The 22,565-nt window shown below is 34.7% G+C and overlaps 1 protein-coding gene across 1 annotated transcript in view; it reads left to right on the top strand.

Moving 5' to 3' along the window:
* The window catches only part of RhoGAP71E (Rho GTPase activating protein at 71E), a 196,750-nt gene that overhangs the window by 162,347 nt on the left and 11,838 nt on the right, over positions 1 to 22,565 (top strand). The window contains exons 4-9 of the mRNA XM_071596873.1: positions 791 to 1,119; positions 3,156 to 3,328; positions 3,419 to 3,447; positions 9,528 to 9,690; positions 11,524 to 11,601; positions 19,121 to 19,323. Coding sequence (XP_071452974.1) covers positions 791 to 1,119; positions 3,156 to 3,328; positions 3,419 to 3,447; positions 9,528 to 9,690; positions 11,524 to 11,601; positions 19,121 to 19,323 — 975 coding nt within the window. The remainder of the gene's footprint in view (positions 1 to 790; positions 1,120 to 3,155; positions 3,329 to 3,418; positions 3,448 to 9,527; positions 9,691 to 11,523; positions 11,602 to 19,120; positions 19,324 to 22,565) is intronic.

The raw sequence follows: 22,565 nt of genomic DNA, 5'->3' as shown, positions 1-22,565 counted from the left end.
CAAGTGAATGGCGTTCACCAAATGAGCCGAGACCAAAAAAACCACGTCGTTTTCAGTCAAAAAAGAAGGCAATGCTGACGGTTTTCATGGATTACAACGGTGTAGTGCATCATGAATTTTTGCCAGAAGGCCAGACAGTAAACAAAGAGTATTATTTGGGAGTTATGAGACGTTTGCGTGAAGCAATTCGCCGAAAGAGACCAGAAATGTGGGCAGAAAACTCGTGGATTTTGCACCATGATAACGCACCGTCGCACAGTGCTATCATTATTCGTAATTTTTTGACGAAAAATGCAACAAATACCATCCAACAGCCACCGAATTCACCTGATTTGGCTCCCTGTGACTTCTTTCTGTTCAATCGAGTTAAAAAACCATTACGGGGAACGCGTTTTAGCAGCCGAGAGGAAGTAATGGAAAAATCGCAGGAAGCACTGATGGACATACCGAAAACCGAATATAAAAAATGTTTCGAGGATTGGATCAAGCGCTGGCATAAGTGTGTTGCAGTCGATGGGGATTACTTTGAAGGGGACAATATAGATTTAGATGAATAAACTTGTATTTTTAATTTTCTGAATAAATTCCGGGAAATTTTTGATCAAGGTAGTATATGTCAATTTTACTGTTGGATGGTCATATCATTTTGATCCCATGATGTTTTTATCGCATATTTTTTGTTAGATTATAACTTGTCCACAAATTATTACATTATTAGGCAAATCATTATTGCTAATGTAGTTTTGGTGTGTGCCTTTGTCCTTACTCTCTGTTCTTTCCTGTATTTCAGGTGCTCATCTTGAAACTAAACAAAGAAGCTCCATTCAAAAAGGATGTGTTTCGAGCACCTGGGCACCAAGGTAACATGAAGAAGCTGGTGCACTTTCTTCAGAATGGTCGGCTGGTCAACATTGACAACTTCTCTCCATACACGATAGCCTCTGTTCTAAAAAAGTTCCTTCGAAAGCTCCCAGGGGGTATTTTTGGTTGGGAGGGCGAAAGGAGGCTTTTTGATGTGATTGGGGCTTCCACAGTGGTACCTGGGGAGGGTTGCCTAGAAGGCACTGAAGGTAGCGGCACCGTGATGGACATTGTAGAGCAGAGGGACCAGATACACAGGTAAAGTCTCTTTTTGTTGGTAAACAATTTAATGATTGTCAGTGTATTCAGCAATGAAGGGTGAGAAGCCTCAAAAGACTATAGATTGTATAGGAAATCCAGAAAAATACAAAGGAATAAAATGTTAAGTTCCCTAAAATACATGCTGTGAGCTGAATTCACAATTGGGTGAAATTAAGAGACGTTTAGAGTTTTAAATCATCAATATACTGATTAGGGTTATGTTTTTCGTGGATCCTGAAAACTATTGTGTAGCGTCCTGGTCATCGAAAGAACTTAGCTCTACTAAAGCACCACTAAATCTAAATACCTTTTACTCTGCACTATTTCATTCTTGAAGCTCCACAAATTTGCACCCGCCTTCATGTCATCTAACATGGCTATTATTTTCCTGCCTCTTCCCAGCTAAAGATGTAGCATGTCCTACAGATTTCAGATTATCAGTATCTCTTGACTCCTCCTCTGACTTATGTTACCTTATTTGGGTGTTCGGAAACAATTTCCTGCCTTCCCTTTCAGCAGCTTAAACTTGGTTTTTTTCTGTCCATCATGTTTTCTCCTTCCTCCATTTTCAGAAAATATCAATCTGGGGATTTCAGATGGCTAGGTAGTCGAATACAGATAAACTCATTGCGATATAATGCCATGACATTCCTAATGACCATCTCCCCTAAAAACCCATCCTTGTATCAATTATTATGAGAAATGTGCGATATATATATTATTTGTCTGGACAAGCAGGAAGTATATTTTCCATATGAATAGAGAGCTGTGTCATCATATTTATTGCACGTTTCCCATATGAACTGAAGAATTCATCTTTGGAAAATAATACATATAGAGTAAGTCATAATAATGACCTATTTTTTAAATGTCATGGCTATGTTGCTTTTTAAGTCACCTTCTAACAGAGTGTACTCAACTAGAGTTTAACAATGAATTGTTTCAAAATGAAGCAGTCTGTTGTGTTTTGTGGCATCCAAAGATACTTCTATCTTGTTTGCAATGTAAGTGGGATGCTGGTGCTGTTAACTTACCATCCGAGTATGTCGGCACAATGAGGTTTCCGTTGTAATATTCCAACTTTAATTTAATTTTCATTTGGATTATTTGAAACTGAAAATATTCTTATTTTTGGGAATTAGGAAATTGAAAACTATCACCTCCTTGATGGAGGATATTTTTATTGTTAGAATTGTCAGGTGCTCTGGTGTTGAGTCATTGATTGTCACTGGTCACTCAATCATTAAACAATGCTACAAGGGTAAAATTGTGTGGTGATGAGAGTGAAGACAAATTACATTGCTGCTTTTAACTGATGTATAAAATTAATAGTAATAAAAACCGCTAATATTGATCAACATGATGTCCCAATTACTTGGCTTGGGCACTCATTATTAACTTCCAATTTTAGTCGAACATGTAAGAGTACCCAGCATTTTCCTTTAACCTAAATAACATGATTTTATACAAGTTCACTGTGGAAAAAATTGTAAATTGAAAGATCCAAGTGATTCCCAGCATGTTGTGGCTGCCCCACAAGGACTAATTTGAATATTTTGCGGTACAATTAGAATTGATACCTTTGTAACATCATCACTGTTTTAGTACAACAGTTGTCAATAAATATATTTCATTGGAGAAAGTCAATTTAAAAACATATCTATGCTTTTTTATTCAATTTGGAGACCCTTTTTCTTGCATAATTTTTCAGAACTTTGTTGGTTCTTGTACAACTGGTCCATCAAAATTTTTAGGCATTAAGGTGGAGTATGGTTGAAAAAAACATGAGATTTTGGATGAAGCCAATGAATCAATATCCAACCATAATTTGCATTTGAAGAAATATCAATTCCCCAATCTTAAGAGAGATAAAAGTGGGGGAAATTATATAAATGTCAGACAGAGGTGCTACCAAGTGCACATGGTAAAGGCACAGTATGTAGTTTCCTCATGGGGGGGGAATATTGCTCAAATTTGTGCGTGGGGAAATTAAATCACTGGTCAAGTCTTCTTCTCTGCTTACTTTCTTCCAGGCTTATCACATCACTGCCAATCCACACACAACGCCTTTTAGTTCTTCTCTTTGGGACCTTTCGGGTGATAGCGACGAATGCAGAGAGAGCGCACACAGGGATGACATCAGAGGCCCTAGGCGTCTCGGTGGCGCCCTCGTTCTTCCACTCTTGCGTGAGTGGGGGCGAGGGCAGTGGAGGTGGAGGGAGTGGGGGCAGTGGGGGGAGTGGAGGTGGAACCTCATGCGTAGGTGGGGGTGGAGGAGGTTGGGGCAGGACAACAGCCCGGATGGAGGATGTGCTTCGTTTCAAGGTGAGAGGCGAGAACCGAAGCCCTTTATTCTTTCTTTCTCTCTCTCTCTATCTCTCTCTTTCGTTTCCACGTTTTTCTTAATGTTTGGGTTAGGGACTCCACTAAAATCTCTTGGATTTGTCTTGGATCTAAGTTAGTTAATTAAATATTGAATATTTTGGGCAAGTGTGGTCCCAGAAAAATGTTGGTTTCTGAAGTATGAAAGATTTGTAGAGTCACTTGCAAAAAAAATCCTTCCACTCTCCTCTGTTGGCAGTAACGAGTGGCAGCATTTTCTTTGCAAGGCACTTAACATGGTTTCATAATTGCAATAATTATAGTGATTGACTGTCACTCTTAGTTTTTATGTTATGATGTTAATGCTGTAATTTTTATATGCATATACTTTTAGCTCACCAAAGCAAGCTTATAAATGTTTTTTTTAGGAAATGTTTGATTTTTGCAGTTAAAATATTGTTTTTCTTATGCCAATATATGCCCCAAAACTTAGTTTTTTTGATGATGAATGCCAATTTGTAAGCAATGAATCCATTTGTCTATCTGGTGGAAGTATTTGTTTGATTGTATAGGTTTTTCCAAAACAAGTATTTTTTCAGTTTTTGAGTTTTGTACTGACTGTATTATAAATTGATATTTTTTGTACTGTCAGAATTAATCAATGCTGAATGGGGAAAAGGGTATATATGTTTTGTTGAATGAGTCAAATTTTTGTATAATATGTAAATATGGGGGGAAACGAAGAAGTTGAGCTGTTCAAATGCATTTTTCAATTTCTAGTTTCTTTGACTCGAATCAGGATGATGAAACTTTGAATAGGGAGAAGTTAAGGAATGAGCCAGGAGTTAAACATTTTTGATTGGTGTTTGATCAGACCTGCAAATTTTCATTTTCCCTCTGGCAATATCCTTATAGGAAGATGATTGGGTAGCTTTAAGTGATAAGAGAATAAAACCGTTTCTGATGTCTCTTGGTGGAAATTCTTCATATTGAAATTAAATTTAAAACACTTTGCTTTTCCTTGTAAAAATGTGGAAAAGCGAAGTGTTTTAAATTTAATTTCAAAGTGATAAGAGAATGTTAAAAGGGAAAAACCATTGCATTTGAAAACCCAGAAGTTACTTTGATAGTTGAGGAGAAAGTTCACCTTATATTAAATACCAAAGCATGTAAAATTCACACATACATGTCGGGGCAAATTCTTGTTGCTGTTCTACCTGTGGTTTCGCTGAAATTTGGCACCCAGAAAATCTCACAGCTCAGTTTTAGCTGATAATATTTACAGGCCTGGATTTTACCCTAAGTTGCTTCAAGCAGCACTCGAATAATCCGCTCATGTTAGCTTTCAATGTTTTTTTTTATAATACATAGTGACTACAAAAATGATAAATTGTAAATATTATGTTAAAATTTTGCTGGTGTGGTTGAGCATGGGACTATTTATCTGAGGGTCCTGATTGCAAATTGAGAGCAATGCCTTAATGCAACTACATTGAATTTAGACCAAGCTACAAGGTCATTTTACGCAAACTAGAACTTTACAGGAAACCACAATCAGCAGAGAGAAAGGAATTGCTTGCTCCTTACGTGAATTTCATATGCCAAATGGCTTTCACGGAATGGAGGTGAGGAAATCAGCTTCAGGTTTTTTTATTGTAATGATAATACAAAAGAATCTGTCAGAGTTGAATATTTTGTAAATGACATGTTGAATAATAAAAATCACTAAAATGATTTAGTTGATTTGGGGAACCTTTGGAACAAATACAAACTAATTAAAAATTTAATTAGTTTTGGATTGTGCTGTTTAATGGGTTTATCAATTATGTAATTTCATAGAAAAATTTGGAAATTTAATTTGCTTGAATTTCATACGTTAATAATTTGAATACTAATTTTTGGAGGCATTCCTCATGGATTCATTCTCAATAGTCATTTGTCTTGTAAATTGAAATTTAATGCATAATTTCCTGAAGTGAAATGTCCTTTGGGACTGAGATGAGACAGTCAAGTGGAAAGTATGGGTAAAGTACAGTACCTGTACGTATTAAATCAAATTGGAGGAACCAATGACCATTTCATCGCCACTAAATGAAAGTTTAAATCCACCCTATAAATGTAAAGTTTGCATAAAGTTGTTTTTCATAAAATATTTCTGATGAAGTGACAGTTCTGGTTTTGTCATAAGCCACAGGGATTTCTAAAGTCATTTCAGGTTCTGTGGCATTCATCCATAAATTTTATTTATAAATACAAATTATGAAAAGTAATTAATACACATGCAGCTGGTGTTAATAGTATCTTTGATATATGCTGTAAGGAAATTTGAACTTACTAAAACATTAAAAAGCCTGACCCCTAATTATCAGGTACCATGTGAGGCAATTAACATCATCATTGGCTATTATTGAATGTTGAAATAATGATAATGTAGCTATGGTTTATAAATTCATTTTATGGGAAACTGTGCATTTCTGATTTTATAAATTGTTTCTGCAGTTCTTTAAGCCTTGCAACACTTAATGTTAAGTAACACTTAACAGAGGACATTTCACTTAACTTAAAAAATTTTATTTTTCATGGGAAGAATTTTCCTTACTTCATGTAAAAGTGGGTTGCCAAACTTAGTAATTCCTCTACTAAAAATCAATGTCAACATGATAACTGTCCAATTTTTCTATTTTAATCTCTTAATTTTTCAATTTATTATTATAATCTCTACTAATTATTCTGACTTTAGTGCCTTTGTGGCCAAGTATTTTTAGCAGTGAAGTTATATTTACTCGAGCCATTTTAGTCATTTTTAACCTACTTGTACATGTTAAGAAATTCTTTTGCCTTAACAATGCCCTCATAAAGGGAATATATTAACTCTGGTAATGCAAATGTATTGCCTAAGCACCAGGTATTCAGTTTTAATGCAAAAATTAAGACTGGAAATCAGTGAATTCTTTTAAGTATTTCCTAACTGATTTCTCAAGGAAAAGTTGCACACTAACATGCCCTCAAAAATTATTTTCTGTTCAGTGATGAACTTACTCTTTTATGAGATAAATAAAAAGAAGATTGTGCTGGTTAACCCAGCCATGTTGTCGACCAGATTGTATATCATGAATTGGCTTAATACAACTTTTGTGCCTCCTGCGGTGCATTGAAAACCCATTCGGCCCATATGAGAATCGGTGGAAGTAGCTGTACATACTGCATTGTATTAGTGTTGAGGTGGAACTGGGTTACAATGATGATAACATTAATGCTTTTAAACTTCAAATGTTCATGAAAAATCCTATGCATTTTTAAGAGGTTACCCTTTTTTTCTCTCTCTCTCTCTCTCCCTCCCTTCCCCATCCGGATCCGATGACAATCTCTTCTTCCTCTCCTCTCCTGTTCCACCCCCCCAAAAAAAATACAATCCAAATCAGGCTGAAGTCAGTGTAAGTATCACTCCTTTCTTTGACATTTATTGTCAAAAGAAAAAAAAATGAGGTCTGCTCTGTCAAACTGAAGTGATGTCAGCACAGCTTTTTTTTATGTTTTATGGAATTGTTTTGTGTGCATTGCATTTGTTTTGTGACCAAGAATGAATTATCTATGTATGTAGTGAGAACATTTTTTCAGGATTTGGAAAAGCCTTGCAGAAACTTTTTAAGGTTGTGAAACCATGGATGGGTATATGTCATGTACATTATTGCTTCCTTCATTAGTTAATCAAAGTTGTGTTAAATCCACCAGATGTTACTTGTTTCCTTGTATCTCTCTGTGATGGTGTTCATAATTTAATTTCCCTTCTCTGCAAAATGATCTTTTTTTATGCTTGGAAGCTAATCTTTAGAATTTGGTGGGCCATGTGTGTGATGTGTAACTCAAGTTAATTAGTTTTGCATGGCATGAATTACTTTAAGAAATACTTTATCTAGCATGACTAAGGAGCCCCTAACCGAGAGTAAATGTTCTGGTTGCATGTTGCATTACATAACATAAGTTAATGTACATTGCCCTAATGTAATAGTCAAGTACATAATACGTTTTAGTTAGGTGTTAAGATGGCTAACCTGAAAGTGTGACTTCTATAATTTTAATGTGGATGCATTGGATTTTCATATGCTAGTGGAATTAATTGTATTCCTTTGCTGAACATTCTTGGAAGTTAGTTGCTCCAATCGCTACATGTTTTCTAATTTGCCAAAAGACTACAGTTGTAACAGAGGCTCTGATCTTTTAGAATTCATGAAATTTTATTTTTGGTAAATGGAAATTTTTTTTTAGAGTTTTATTGACAAAGAGTCCTGTCGTTTTACGTATTGTATTAATTTTTAAGCATGGTTAAATAATTCAATGTTATGTCTTCTTCTTATTCTGATTGATGTAAAATTCACAAATTTCCAAGACTCAATGGATTTAGAATAATCTTTTCTAATGAGGGGAGTTATTTCTTCATTTTCACCTTCCATGGTTAAAATTTTTCAGTTCTTATGGTACTTTCTAATTTTCTGCTCCTACTAACATTCCTATTTAACATATTGCTAACACTGTGTAAAAATGTTTCCATAATGAGTGCATAAAACTTCTCTTCCTTGTTTCTTCTCTTTTCAAGCAAGCCCTATGTTTCAGTGATTCATCTTTACATATTGTAATTCATTTTTATGGTAGGATTGTGTCTTTCTCTTTATTCATTCAACTTCAGATGAAAATTGTGTATGCATCTCTTCTATTACTCAAGTACAGCATTTTGTAATTCAGATCCTACATGTCTTTCCATTGCAAAGTTTCCCAGTGTATACTTAGTTAAATGTTTACACATATATATTCCATATCTAACTTTGCATAATTTTTTTCATGTTGTAATGAAAAGATATTCTTGTAGCACTGATTGGACTCATTCCATGGTATACTGGCTGTTTTTCATAGAGAAAGATAATTGATAATTACTAAATACTGAATGCCATAGCTGTTCACATTACGATAAAGAACATTAAAGAAGTTAAGTTTCCCTGGGATGGAATGAAAATGTTTTGGTGATTAGAATATATTTAAATCAAGAAGAGAGTTAACATTGGACATATAAGTCATATCTTAGCAGTCTCTTGATAATATCCTGTTATTATAGAGCACTTAATGACTTATAGCAATTGATAAGAGCATGGAATTAGAATCTGAGTCCCTGAAGTTATGTACCTTAAAATATTCCAGCTTTCATTTTCATTTTGTCCTTCTAAAATGTAGTAATGTAGATTTTTTAGTGGCATCTGATATATATTTCTGATATAAATATTGGAAAGATAGGTTTCTAAATGGCTTAAATGGTTTGCAAATAATTCTCAGTGATAATTGGCTTCATTAAACTGGAACTCCTGTTTCCCATTCTTCAATCTGATTTAGTGAAAATATTTTGCAATTTCCACTTCGTTACAACATTTTGTCAACATGATTATTTCTCAGAATAATGTATGTATGTTTTAGGGTATTTATTATTCAATTGGGAAAGCTCTTTCTTAACATGCATTGTAAAAAGTATTTCCAGTTTTTTCTGAAATGTTTAAATGAATGAATTGACTAGAAAAACGGTTAACTGCAAAAGTGATTTTATGGACTATCATGTAAGTGAATTTTTTGTGTTCTTCCTGTATGTATTTAGTAAATTTTTGAGACTTTTGGAGATCAGAAATGTTGAATTAGTAAAACATCTGCCAAGTGGTTGTTTGATTGGTGGAATAGGAATTCTAATAGCATATATTGCAAAAACATATTTTTATTATAGATATGATATGCTGCCATGTTTGCAACTTGTGGTTTTAAGCATATTGTGAAAAGGACTTAGACTTCTGTCCAACTTATTGAATTCCAGATTATTCAGGGAATTTAGGAGTGGCATTGAAACGAGGAATAGTCTGAGAAACTGCCCCTTTTTAAAAAGGTGGGAGCATGGGACTGGAGATAATTTGATTTTATCAACCTTGCTCTGGTAGTCACATTTAAAACTCGAATGAATCGTTGAGCCTCTCGCGATGCCTGGATTTTTTTTGGGGGGGCTAGTACGCTCTGTTTCCTGGACTCAGAGCAAAAACACCCTTTTCCTTTTCCAGGTTGCAACGAGGATCATGAAATTCCTGATAGACAACTTCGGAGTGAGCAACCTGTTTGGCCGGGAAAATTATGAGTTCTACGCACGCATCACGGGGCGAATCCTCAAGGTGGAGGAAGATTGGATCTTCAGCTTCCGCTATCCCCCCGACACGGTCGTCTCACGTAAGGGAGATGTGGTCCCCTGCGGGGGTTCCATCCCGTACCTAGCCCCCACTCCATGGGAGACCCTCCCTGGGATGGAGCAGTTTCGCATCGTCCTGATCTGCCACAGATGGGGATCAAGCGACGGCTGTGCTAAGGCAGGCCGTCGGGGAGTGCATGATACCTAAGAGAGACTTGTTGTTGTTGTTGTTGTTGCTGTTGTGCTTTGTAGTGTGTTCTCCTCCTCTCCAAACACCCCCTTCCATACCCCCCTGCAACCATGCTGTAATTTTGCCGGTGTTTGCGCACAGCCAAGCAAAATGGTGGGGGAGGGTGTGGGAGGGGGAGGAGGGTGGAGTTGATTGAATCGGAGCCCTAACACACGTTTTGTATTCCAAATGAAAAAGATATGCACCCATATTTTTCACATGAGAATTGTGAAAAAAGTCCTGCCCGAACAGTTTGTCCTATTTTTGTAAGTCCTGTGGCACAAAAGATTTCAAGGGTTCCAATTGTGGGAAGTGCCAAGTTCTAACCCCGGCTGAGACAATGATTTGCATTCTGCATTCCTTAGTGCACTATTGCTGCAGTGAAGACATTTGTAAAAACGCTTTAGCAAACTTAGAGATGGACTGCTCTAGAGAATGATAGTGTTGCAGTATATCCAATAGATGTGCTGGAAATTGAAATGAAGCTCTCTAATAAGTGGTGGTGTTGGGAAGTTTTTTTGATGTTTACAGGGTTGTGGATGTAGATAATGATTGGCATGTCAGTATTTTTTTTAAAGGGGAGTTTAAAATGCGCCATTGAGTGGCATCCTCCTTGTGAAGGATTTGAGATGCTAATCCCAACTAACCTACCACATTTATTAATGAGTACAAAACAGAGACTGGTAAATGAGTTTGAGTAAAAAGAGAAAACATTGTGCTTCTTTGTTCAGTCTGTGCAGATTCACATATAATGCCTGCTGATCTTCGTGCACATTGATTCTTTTAATGTTTAATTCTACTAATATTTTAGTGTGAACTTTTTTTTTTACCTGTTGTAGCATGGTTCAGGTGGCTTGAACTCATGTGCATGTTATTACCTTTTTTTCACATAAGTTATTTCCCCGGCTTGTGTACAAATCCCACTTTATCATCACATTGTTTTTTTTTAAGTGCAAGTAGTGTTATTTAAAACTCTGAAGTGAAAACGACAGTTTTCTCTGTTGTGCATATTGATAAGAAGTCCAAGGGATGTACAACTCCTTTTGAGATGTGTATCCATTGTGATATCATAACTGGAATTCATGAAATATCTCAAAGCTCTCCTTGACTATTTTAAATGAGATTTTTTTTATGGCATCTGAAGTATATTCTTTAAAGTGTTTCCTATAATAGATCTGTATTATTTTTTTTGTCATGCACTTTTATCATCATACTGATCATTTTAGTGAGTTATCAATGCATTATTGCAAAAATATATTATGCCAAAAACTATCAATATTGTTTTGATTTATTACTTTTTTCTTTTTATCTCACCCATAACCTCCACTTTTGGAATTGGACTTTTTTAACTCTTCTGTTTTGGGTTAATTTCTTGCCCACTTTTGGTACGTTTTCATTTGAGTCATGCCATTGGATTGGATTATTTCTCATATAAAGGGGGTCATAGTAATCAAATACATATTAAAGCTTTGAGTTTTCCAGATTTGAAAAAAAAACCATTTGTTGTTGTAAGTTATGGCCCAGACAAATCTTGCTGATTCAATTACGTCTCTCCCTCCTGTCCTTTCCAATTCTAAACCTTCTCATCCCATAATTCCTCCTGACATCCGAACCCCCTCCACTTGCCAAAAAAAATATATAACAGGTGAAGTTTCTTTGGAAGCTGAAAAGACTTGGTTACTGTATGAATGTGAGAGGTGGGGGCTCAATTATAACCTTGAAGGTAAGATTGCTTTAGAATTTATATTGATCATGACCGTTTAATCATATGGGTGTGACCTTTCTCCCTCTTGGTCCTTAAAAAGTTGCTCTCATCAGTTCATTCTATGCATACTTTTTTCTTTGACTGCATCACCACTCGGTGCATGCTTTGAAGAGTCCCATTTTCTTTATTTCTTAATTTTCACCCTATTTTAAAAACCTTATGTTGCACTATCCCATGGTTAAGTACAATGCAGTAAAGGTTTCTTTGAAAAAAGTCACAAGGCTCAGTTTCTGCTCTGTAGTTCTTTTGCATGGTCTAATTTAATGCCTAGAGCAAATGATTTAAAGCATTTTGATTTCAATATCTTTGGCTTGTGACAAGTTGTTCCTTGAATGCCTGTCTACAGTTCTAGCACATTTAGATAAATCTTTTCAAAACATTGAAATGCCTGCATATTATTCACTCCTCAGAAATAGATTTATCACTATAATGTTTTAGATTTGATAAGTATGTATTAGATTTTATAAGCTATAGGTGATGAACTAATTTGTTGTGGATACATCGAGCGTGAAGTTGCATGGATCATATTCTTGTGAGAGGATGTTTGAATTCATAGACGTGGAAACAGAGGTTTTCATGGGTTGGGTTTCTGGCTTTAATAGCTTCCCACATGGGCAAGAGTCACAAATGAAGCATTTTTTCATTGTAATAGATTCCAATCATTTTTTCATGAATCTTAGCCACTTGAATTTTGAATCACATAAAACAAGGGTGCCTCTGAAAGAAGGGGTATAGGTTTTCAAATACATAATTATCTACTGACATTTGTTCCTCCTCCATGTCCTTCCCAGCAGGTTTTTAAGGAAAATTTCATGATTTTTTTTTCCATAATAGCATTATGAGGAGAGATTACAATTATTATGTTTTTTCCCTATGGTATTGCACCACATTTGGAAAATAAAGAGGAAAGTCATATCTTAAAGACTCTTCGCAAAACATACCTCAACAAATGTTTACATTGGGAAATGTTTTGCTCTGGTAAAATGATCCAAACGATGTTTTTGCATTTGTTAAGTATACCCTAGATACATGTATTAAGGTTTTCATCATTTTTCATGTGAAATGGAAGGAAGTTTGAAGTTAAAATTGAACTTAGTTTGAATTTACTCTTCAGTTACTAGATTAATTGATATTTTAGTTGTGAAGCATGGTGAAAATGGACATGCCATCATCTGAGTATGTTGTTTTACCAGCGGCCTTCAGGTATGCTTACAATTTTTTTTGCTTCCGAGATGATTCCAGATCGAATTTCTGTTTACAAACTGAGTAAACTGTGTATCAAAACCCTTGTGTTTGAAGAACTGTTAGGTTGAAGATATACCAAAAATATAACCTTTCTCTCATCTTACTGACCAAGACTTAACAAATTAAATAGAAGATATACTATCCACAAAAAAAAGAGAAACTTTTCATAAACCTCCTCTTCTAAACAATGTTTTGGAAAAAATAATAAATTTCTGCCGTAGTCTTTTAATCACTGGTAATAAGTACTAGTATGCTAGAGAATACTTTTCAAAGTCATATATAATGTAAAAAGATTTACTTGGCATCTATACTTCTTTCATTCAATAATTTCAGCTGCATAGAATTGAATTTTTTATACATTGAGGAAATCATTAAAAAGCTAGTCCTTGCACATTTAGCATTTCCCTATGTCCGTACACTAATTTAGCATGTGATTCTGACAGGAGAGGTAATTAGCTAGGACGTACTTCTCTCTCATATATTCTCTTATAAGTACCTATGAAAGTAAAAGGATAACTTTTTGAGTTTTTTCATTGTTTTTTCCTGTAATTTGATCAATTTTCCATTGTGGCTGTTCCTAAAAATTATTGAAATTTTATTAAACTAAATTCTGGCGAAACATATTGCCAAAGGCAGATGTTACGGCTAGGGAATATTTTGTCAGAATTGTTACAAGGTGTATGTTACTTCTATTCCTTGGAATGTGCTTGCAGTACTTACTTATTCTCAACTCTCTTCTGTCAATTAACTTCAATGTTATTCAAATTCTTATTTCAGGAAGTTTTAAATTTTGTATGTTGGAGTAAGACCCAAGGCCCAAATGAGCATTAATCAACGACTAGGACAACTGCAATTGTGAAGTCTGCTACCTCATGTCACAGCTGTCACTAATGCTTTGCAAGTTATAGTTGTTCTTTCAGCTGACATAGCATTTTTAATGTATTTTATTAAGTGAACTGTGGAAGCCTCAACTTGGTGAAATTCAATGATGATGGCATTAAAAAAAATGAAAGTGCATGTGAAAAGGGCCTCAGTTGCTGGCCAAATGAGAATAAGATTGGGTGGAAGGATTTTTGGTGGGCAATAATTTGTCATTAATGATGGGTTGGCCATTCTCATTGTTGACATTCTCCAGTGAACGTTCAATGTCTGTGAGTTACCATGTTACCATTCAAATTCCCCAATTTCCCTTTCCCCACTTATCATCTCTCCCTGCATTACAATTATTGGCCAATGACAATCAATCTACCTAATCTTATTGAAGTACTTTAACTACAAAAATTAATGCTGAAATTTTATCAAGTTGTATCATATTTCCATGTTTATTAATGCCATATTAATTTGAGAATTTAATTGGCTTTTATGAGTAATTCATATCACTGCTATATGTTAAAGTTGCATTGAAACAACCTAATTGATGTAAACATTTCTTGGTTTTCGATGAGTTTATTTATTTTTGTGTTTTGCTTATGAAGCTTTAACTCTGTGCCAATGATACCATAAATATGAATCTCTCTCTTAAAATTAAACTTCCCTGCTGTCAGACATTAAATTTTCTTCTCTGCGTCTGTCTGATGAGCCTGCATCTACACTCAATACATATCTTAATGCCTTACAATTATAATCTTGTTGTGCAAGAAAATTATTTTGCTTTAATTTTAAATGCCATATTATTGTGCAGAATGTCTAATATTATCCTTTGAATATATATTTATAATTTTAGGCCCAATAAAAGGTAGTTGTCTATTCCAACTAATGCATTTTCTATAATATATTTGACACTTGGGAGTTGTCCACCAAAGGAATGAACTGCATGAATATTTTATTGCACAAGTGATGTCTTCTGCAAGTGGTTTCTGCTAAAATCACAACTTAATGGCTTGAGTTGGGTTTATGGGTATTTATATAGTCATTTATTTGATGGAATTGGCTTGGAATATGCTGACCTTTCAATAATTTCTGGCTATTCAATGGCAAAGCCATGTTTTTATATTCACAGATAGCACAATGTTGCCTATGCTTGAGCTCTTGTTAACTGTGGAAATGTATGCCAGTTCTAGTAATTTCTCATGGCCTTTATCAATGTCTTACCCTACATCAAACTCATGTTTGTATGGCCTCATCATGCTTTATCTTAGCTGCACATGAAATGACCCAAAGATTTAACTCTATTCAAAGTCGAGCTTCATATGATGGCTGGAAAAAATGTGACCATTCTGGGTGGTGAATTCTGAGCATCTATGCCCTTGAGTGTTGTTATAATTTTCTAAATGCATTGGTATAAGTCTGGTGCGCACTTACTAACGTTTTCTCCTTGTGATGCACTCTCTCGCCAAGAGTTATCATTAGAAAAGCAGTTGATGTGAGTAGTGGAGTTGACATGTAGTAAGCTAAAATGGATAGGGTTTTACTGAGAAGGCAGATTGGAGAAGGATTCAAGGCAGTTATCTTGGAAGTAAATGGATGAATTGAATAATGCACAAGTTCATTTTATAATTGTTTGAATATTTTACCAGTATTTTTGGAATCGTGGCTTGAAAAAAGTATTGGTGGTGATGAATATTTTGGGAGAACAATTCCTTTCCTTGAGAAAATCAATTTGTACTTTTAAAATTTGGTGATGTAACTCAAAGGTGTTAATTTTTTTCCCTTTATGAAATATAGACATTGATCAAAGGTGTCATATGAATAGGTATGTTAAATAATAAAAGTGTGCTATGAACAAAGCCTAATAGGAGGGTATTTTGAAAGGTTCTCGGAATTAACACAAGATATCAGCGCTTGGGAGAAGTTTCCAGGGTAGTAATAGGTAGTCTGTTATGAGTACACGCGTCACAAGTCAGTGCTCTGGGAAGAAATCTGTGGTGTGAATGCCTCTCTGTTGTTGTTCCCATGTAGTGATTTGTGAAGATGAAAAAAATTTAGATTTGAATTGAGAATGTGGTCAAATACTTTGTAAAGAAAGGACTGAAAGCAAATAAAATACATGCTGACTTTCAGAACACAATGGGAGAATCTGCTCCATATTCAACTATTGTCAAGTGGACAAACTAGTTTGTTTGGTCGCGACAGTTTTAACTGATGATCTGCGCGGTGGTCAGCCAAAATGTGCCACTAACCCGGAAATTATTGCCGAAGTGCATAAAATGATCATCGTGGAATGCAGACTGAAAGTATAAGAAATCACTGAAGCTGTAGGGATGTCATCTGAATGGGCATATAACATTTTAACAGGGGAATTTGATATGAGAAAATTATCTACTAGATGCATGCCACGACTCTTGATGCAGGATTGCAACTACAGGTACATCAGAATGGAAATTTCCGGACAATGTTGGACTCATTTTAAGAGTAACAAACAAGATTTTTTGCACTGGTCTGTGACCACAGATGAAACTTGGGTCCACTACAATACCCCAGAGACAAAACAGCAGTCAAAGCAGAGGAGGCATGTTGATTCATCCCCACCGAAGGAAGCAAAGGCATTATAGTCTGTCAGAAAGGTGATGGCTTCAGTTTTCTGGGATGCGAAAGAAATTCTACTGATAGATTATCTTCTCACTGGTTAAACAATTACTGGAAAATACCATACTAACCTCCTGGACTGACTACAGCAAAAGATACACGAAAAAAGGCCAGGTTTGGGAAGGAAGAGTTGTCTTTCATCTAGGCAATTCATGCCCACACACAGCGTTATTGACAAGGCAAAAATACATGAATTAAGATATGAATTGTTGCCACACCCACCTAATTTGCCTGATTTGGCTTTATTTCCATCTATTCCCGATGCACAAAGTTTTCCCCGGTGGATGGAGATTCTCTTCAAACAAAGAACTAACAGCTGGAGTAGATGAATATTTTGCAGGCCTGAAGGAATCTAGTTTTTGAAATGGAATCAAAACATTGGAATATCGCTGGACCAAGTGCATTAGTGTACAGGGAGACTGCGTTAAAAACTAAAAATGTTTCAGCGAGGTAAGTCATTTATTTCTATTCCACTCCGAGAACTTTTCAAATTACCATTGTATTTCACTATTAATAGAACTATTGTAATGTTACATTTTCTGAAGTCAACTATAAGTTGTATAATTAAAGGGCAGGCATTAATTTATGGCATTGTCTTTGAACAGAAAAAAACTTTTAATTTGTCTCGTTTATATATATCGGTGAAGTGTACTGAGGTCTTTAACACACTACATTCATTATATCTCTTATATTCAAATTTTGTTCCCTCAGTAATCTGAAAACACTTTTTACCAAAATTTTTCATGTATTATAGAATGCAACAATTAAGGATGCTAGTAAGACCTAGTCATTAACAGTTGCAAGTTTCTGGCTAGCTAACATCTTATATCATGAGTTACCATTCAAAATTCTACTGGCCATAGACTTGAGAATTAGCAATTTAAGTAATTTAAGATGTGGTATTATTAGTTTAAGTTTTAGCTGTTCAACTATTATGATCGTTTGGACTGTAATGTAAGAGTAGGTATAACATGGATAGAAGGTGAATCAGAGAAAAGACAGTGGAGAAGGACATTTGTCAGAGTTGGAATAATGCCAACTAGAGATGTTTATGGGCCCATTTCCTAACCAGCTAATTTTAATTAGAATTTACAAGATCTTGAACCTCATTTGAGTTAATTTCAGTTATATTTTGCGTATGTTGCAGAATCATCTCTAATGTGTAGAGCAAGTAGCAAGTAATATGATGATATTATTTTTCTTTTTTTGTTAATTTATTTCAGTTTTAACGTTGGATCCATTTTACATGTACGATGATGATAGGTTGTGTTGCACTTGGGGAATGTTTTACAAGAATGGGGGGCATAAGTGATGCTGAAATCCTTTCTTTGGAATCTAAATCATATCTTTATTGTGGGGATGAATAAATTGATTATCCCTAAATTCTTACCCGTAAAAATATGAATGAGTCATAGGTTACTCACCAGTTGTTTGAAAAGTTGTTCAGGCATTGGGAAAAAAACATAATTAAGTCATCCCAGTTTATACCTTGTAGGATTGGAATCAGTGATTTAAAATTGGTTTATAAAATGAAGATATTTTCATAGGATTATAATGCACAATTTTTCGTTTTAACATGGAATTTGGTGAAGGAGTGCCTGACATGCCTGAACAGCATGATTCTTACAAACAATCGGTCATGGAAGCAAGGGTTATTGGCCAGGGTAATCTGGGTTTGGGTGCTTTCATTTTCTTTTCATTATGAATGCTCGTAAATAGTTCAGTTGTGCCCTAGCCAAATTGCTTTTGGGGATATCAAGGGGCATATACGTGTAATGCGTAGCAGAAAAAAATTGATTGTAGCTGTACAATTTTTTTAAGCTTCAGTTCATTCAAAATCTAATAGTATTTTTAATGAATTGTTAAGATCACTTAATACTGTCTTCCAATAGGTATGTGAATGATATCGACTTAAATACTAGGCCTCTTCGACAAAATGTTTTGCAATGTCTTTTATTTTTTATGATGATTTGACTTTATGGGTGTCCCAAGATTGTATGGTGTGATGCTGTCAAGTGCATTCATAAATAATTTGTGATGTTCCTGCCCATAATTCCCTATTGAAAGATTCCTTCGAAAGGAGCACGAATGATTACATTGATTTTCATTCTAAAATCAGTGAATTAACAATTGTGAGAGCAGTGTTTCACAGTAAATCTTGAACACAAAGGTAATTTATTATTGTTCCCATCATTTTTAGATTCAATTTGTTTTTGCCATTGAAAGTCATTGTTTACTATTACAGTTGCCACACAGTAAATCAAAACTTTCTACTGGTTCTATGAAAATGTGGTCTCCCTTTCTCAGATTATGGAAAGCCCATTCAATATTGAAATATTTTCCTAGCCGCAATTTCCAGCATCCACTGAATAATTTTGATGTGGTAATGTGTTTTGGAGATTTTCTTTTTGTGTGAAACCTTTCTCTAATTTTACTATGCTTATTTGCCGAACAGAAATTACCACAGATTTTCATGCACTGTGGTTTTGAAGAGTTAATTTTTTTTAGCATTGACTGAGATGGTTTCTTACCATTTTCAATTACGGCCGCGTGTGGAAGGAATGTAGTTTTAGAAGATTAAAGGTACAAGGTTAAAATTTAGGGTGCAGAGACACACAAATAGATGTATGATAAAACTGACACTAAATGTAGATATCTTTCATTTGTGACCACACATAACTCCGTTGTGCAATTGTTTCTGATGCAGCCATGTCCCATCAAGAAGAGAGTCAGTCCACCCCAGCTCTACTCCACATACCCACTGACTCTGCACTGTCAGGAGGCAGCGGTTCAGGTGTTGGTAGCATCCCTGGTGAGGCCACTACGTCCTTGGGCATCATTCCAGAGAACAACCTCCTTGAGAGCTACACACGGTTGTCCATAAGCTTAGAAGAGAATGGGCTCTTCAAGGTGAGAGTTTAAATCAGGCACATCACTTAACAAATTGGTGTCAGTGTTTATTTTTATTTGATTAACAGTTAAAGTTTGCAATATTCACTGGGTTAACATGTGAATGTACTCATTTTTAGGCTGTTACTTTTTTCCTGTTCTTTCATATTATTTTAGTCTAATCAATTGAGTAAGGATAATTTTTACTCACTTACATAACAATGTATAAAATTCTCTTGCTGTGATTGAAATGTTTTTACATTTAATATTTAGGTTTTTAACAGGAATTCATCGTAACAATGCACAAGTTTGAGGTATTCAGGATGTTTGAATTTCCTGTATAGCATTTTTTAAAAGTTAGATCATTACAATTAGGCTTCATAAGATTGGTCACTGGTATTTACATATAATAACTGCGTATGTATAAAAATTTATCAGCCACTAAATTTGGTGGATTGTAGTTAGAATCAGGTTGTTTATATTATGTTTGCCTAAGTGTGCATCATAGCTGCATTCTGACTAATTAATAATAATTGATTGTGCCCAGGTTTTACCTTTTCCATATTTCCATTACTTTTGTCAAATAAGCCAAGTAAATTAATAAAAAAACTCATTTTAAATGAAAATTTCATTTTCATTCAAGGTAAGTCCTTAAAGGCTAAGTTCACTTCTATTAGGAAAATAAAAGTTTCTAAGTTTGTTTCCCTTGTATGAACTGTTTTCAGTATTCAGTCATGTAGAATTGCAATATTCCTTCCTAAAATAATTATTATCTGGGAATAAATAATAAGCTGCAAAATCTTATTTTTTGGCTAAGCAACCTAGTCTGCATTTCGTTTTTCTTGTAAATTCATATTTTTTGAGGAATTGCCAATAAAAGACTGTTTCGCTCATAAATGGATCTCCTCTTCATCATTTGCTACTACATACATGTTTTGACAAGGTTTCAAAATATACAGTGGAAGCCTGATAAAAGGAGTACAGCATATTAAAAGTCGATATTACAAGTAATATCCAGGGTATACCTTATTGCCATCAGGTAAAATAAGTCTGTGTTAGTAAGTTCACACACAGTGGGCATGCAATATTATGAGTGTCTTAACATTGGTGTAATGTGGAAATTGTAAAATTGCATTTTTATTTTATGCCATAGCGCACATCCTTTCAGCTGTCTCAGGCTGCCTGTTCATAATTTCCAGGCAAACTTGCTCTCTATGGCTTACTTGTTTTCTATGGGGTGGCATTTCAGTCCATCCGTTTCACAGCCATTGCTCTTACATGGATTTGAATAATAATCTGGACATTTTATAATTTGTCCTTTTCAATTGTCTTTGTCAGCAAAAATCAGCAGGTGGGAAAGGTGTTTGATACCAGCAGCATTATTAGGTTTCTGATTAAGGTATGGGGATCGAGATGGTGCGGGGGCTAACGTACTGGCTTCCCACCCAGAAGGCGCGGGTTCGAATCAAACCTATACAATCATTTAAATCATAATCATGAGCTAAACTTGATCAACATTACTTCTTTAATAGCAACCATTAGCCCCCAGTAACATTCAGTCAGGTGAAAGAATGCCTTTGTGAATTTTAAGGTTATTTGTGCAATAAGAACTCATAAGCAGTGTTTTATATAGGTGTTGACTTATTATTGGTGTTGTTACAGTTGTCAGTACCTAGCTAATGTTGCTTAGTTAATAGCCATTTTAAAGAATGGTGTCTTCCGTCTCAATATGTTTTTGTAAATCTGACTGCACCCTGATAACATTTTCAAGCATGATCATATTCTATTTTGGGTTTTTCTACTACCAACAGTAATAAAGTATCACTACCATTTGGTATTGTCATTTTGAATTTTGTCAAGTATAATTTAATGAAAATTTGCTTTAGTGTAAGGAACATTATTTAGTGGATACTAATGTTTTCACATTTGTGTACAACAAGTAAGAATACTTCAGGTTTTTATATATTTACCAATATGTCTATGATTTTCATTTTTAAATTAAAATAACATTTTGTTTCTAATTTGTGAAGATTGTTAGCTTTCAAATATCTGTGATGCCCATTCATCCCATAGAAGCTATTTTCATAAATTAAATTCTGTTTATCCAGTTTACTTTTGCATTCACTTCTACTGTTATAATATCTTAATGATAGCTTCATGTGATTCAAATAAAAATGCATATGGTTAAATTACTTGAGCATATTTACTAATACTACCGCAAAAAAGAAACTTTAAAACCAAGTAGAAAAAATCATCTAGCCGAAAATTTTGATCAACTTCTAATTTGTGTGGTGCCATAATATTTTACATTTTGTTTGAGTGCCAAAAAATATGCTTAGTAGGGTGAACCATTTTACGTACATGTATTTAATGCATGATGGAGATGTCAGTTAAGATGGCCTCCTGTTTAAACTTTTGTCCATTAACAATGATTCTGAAGATTTTTCTCTACATTGAATCTAAAATTCTTGATACAGCCATGGTTAATCATTAAAAAAATCTTTGAAAGGTTGAAAAATTTGCTAGAACTTCCTTGGAAATCTTGAAGCAGTCGATTATAAATTTGCTTAAAATTTCTGAAAAAAGTCTGGGTATTCATACATGTACATATTTCAAACTTTTTCCATTATTTCTTCCTACTAATGCTGGTTAGTGTTTGAACTGATATTTATTACCTAGATAAGCCTTTCTTTTACCTTCTATGACTAACATTGAAATTGTGTGTTTTTACTTTCGTGTTTATTTGAGGAAATACATATATAGAAGAAAAGGCAAGATGATTGGGTGTATATGATTATTTTCTTGAGTCACCATCATTGTGTGTTGATTTTTTGGTGGTTAACTCTGTTCTAATCTTCACAATTTTCTTTTCCTGCTGAATTCCTATTGGGAATACCCAAATACCTGCAATCAGAACAATCCGAGGATGTTTTTCAATGCAAACTTAGCACAATCAAGGTGTTTCTAATTTCAACAGCATCATCAACAATTTAAATTATATTGAATTCATATTTAAGTATCTCATGAACCCTTGACCATGGATCCCATGCTATGTGCATATATTTTTGATAACATCTTCGCACGCTTTTATGTGGTGACCTCTAAGTTAATAGTTCTTTGTTCATTGATCTTTATGAAATGTTTGATTTATAAAAATGTAGCATGGGGCGTAGAATTAATTTTTTATGGTAGATTGGGAAAAGATCAACTGGAAAAGTATATATAATATTCCTCTAGTGTTAAGCAAAATATTTATTTATGTG

Source organism: Hetaerina americana, unplaced genomic scaffold (genome assembly GCF_022747635.1).
Source record: "Hetaerina americana unplaced genomic scaffold, ioHetAmer1.1.p SCAF_8, whole genome shotgun sequence".
In the NCBI taxonomy this organism is placed as follows: domain Eukaryota; kingdom Metazoa; phylum Arthropoda; class Insecta; order Odonata; family Calopterygidae; genus Hetaerina; species Hetaerina americana.
Note: the sequence above shows the minus strand (reverse complement) of the source record. Positions and strands in the feature narration are given on the sequence as shown.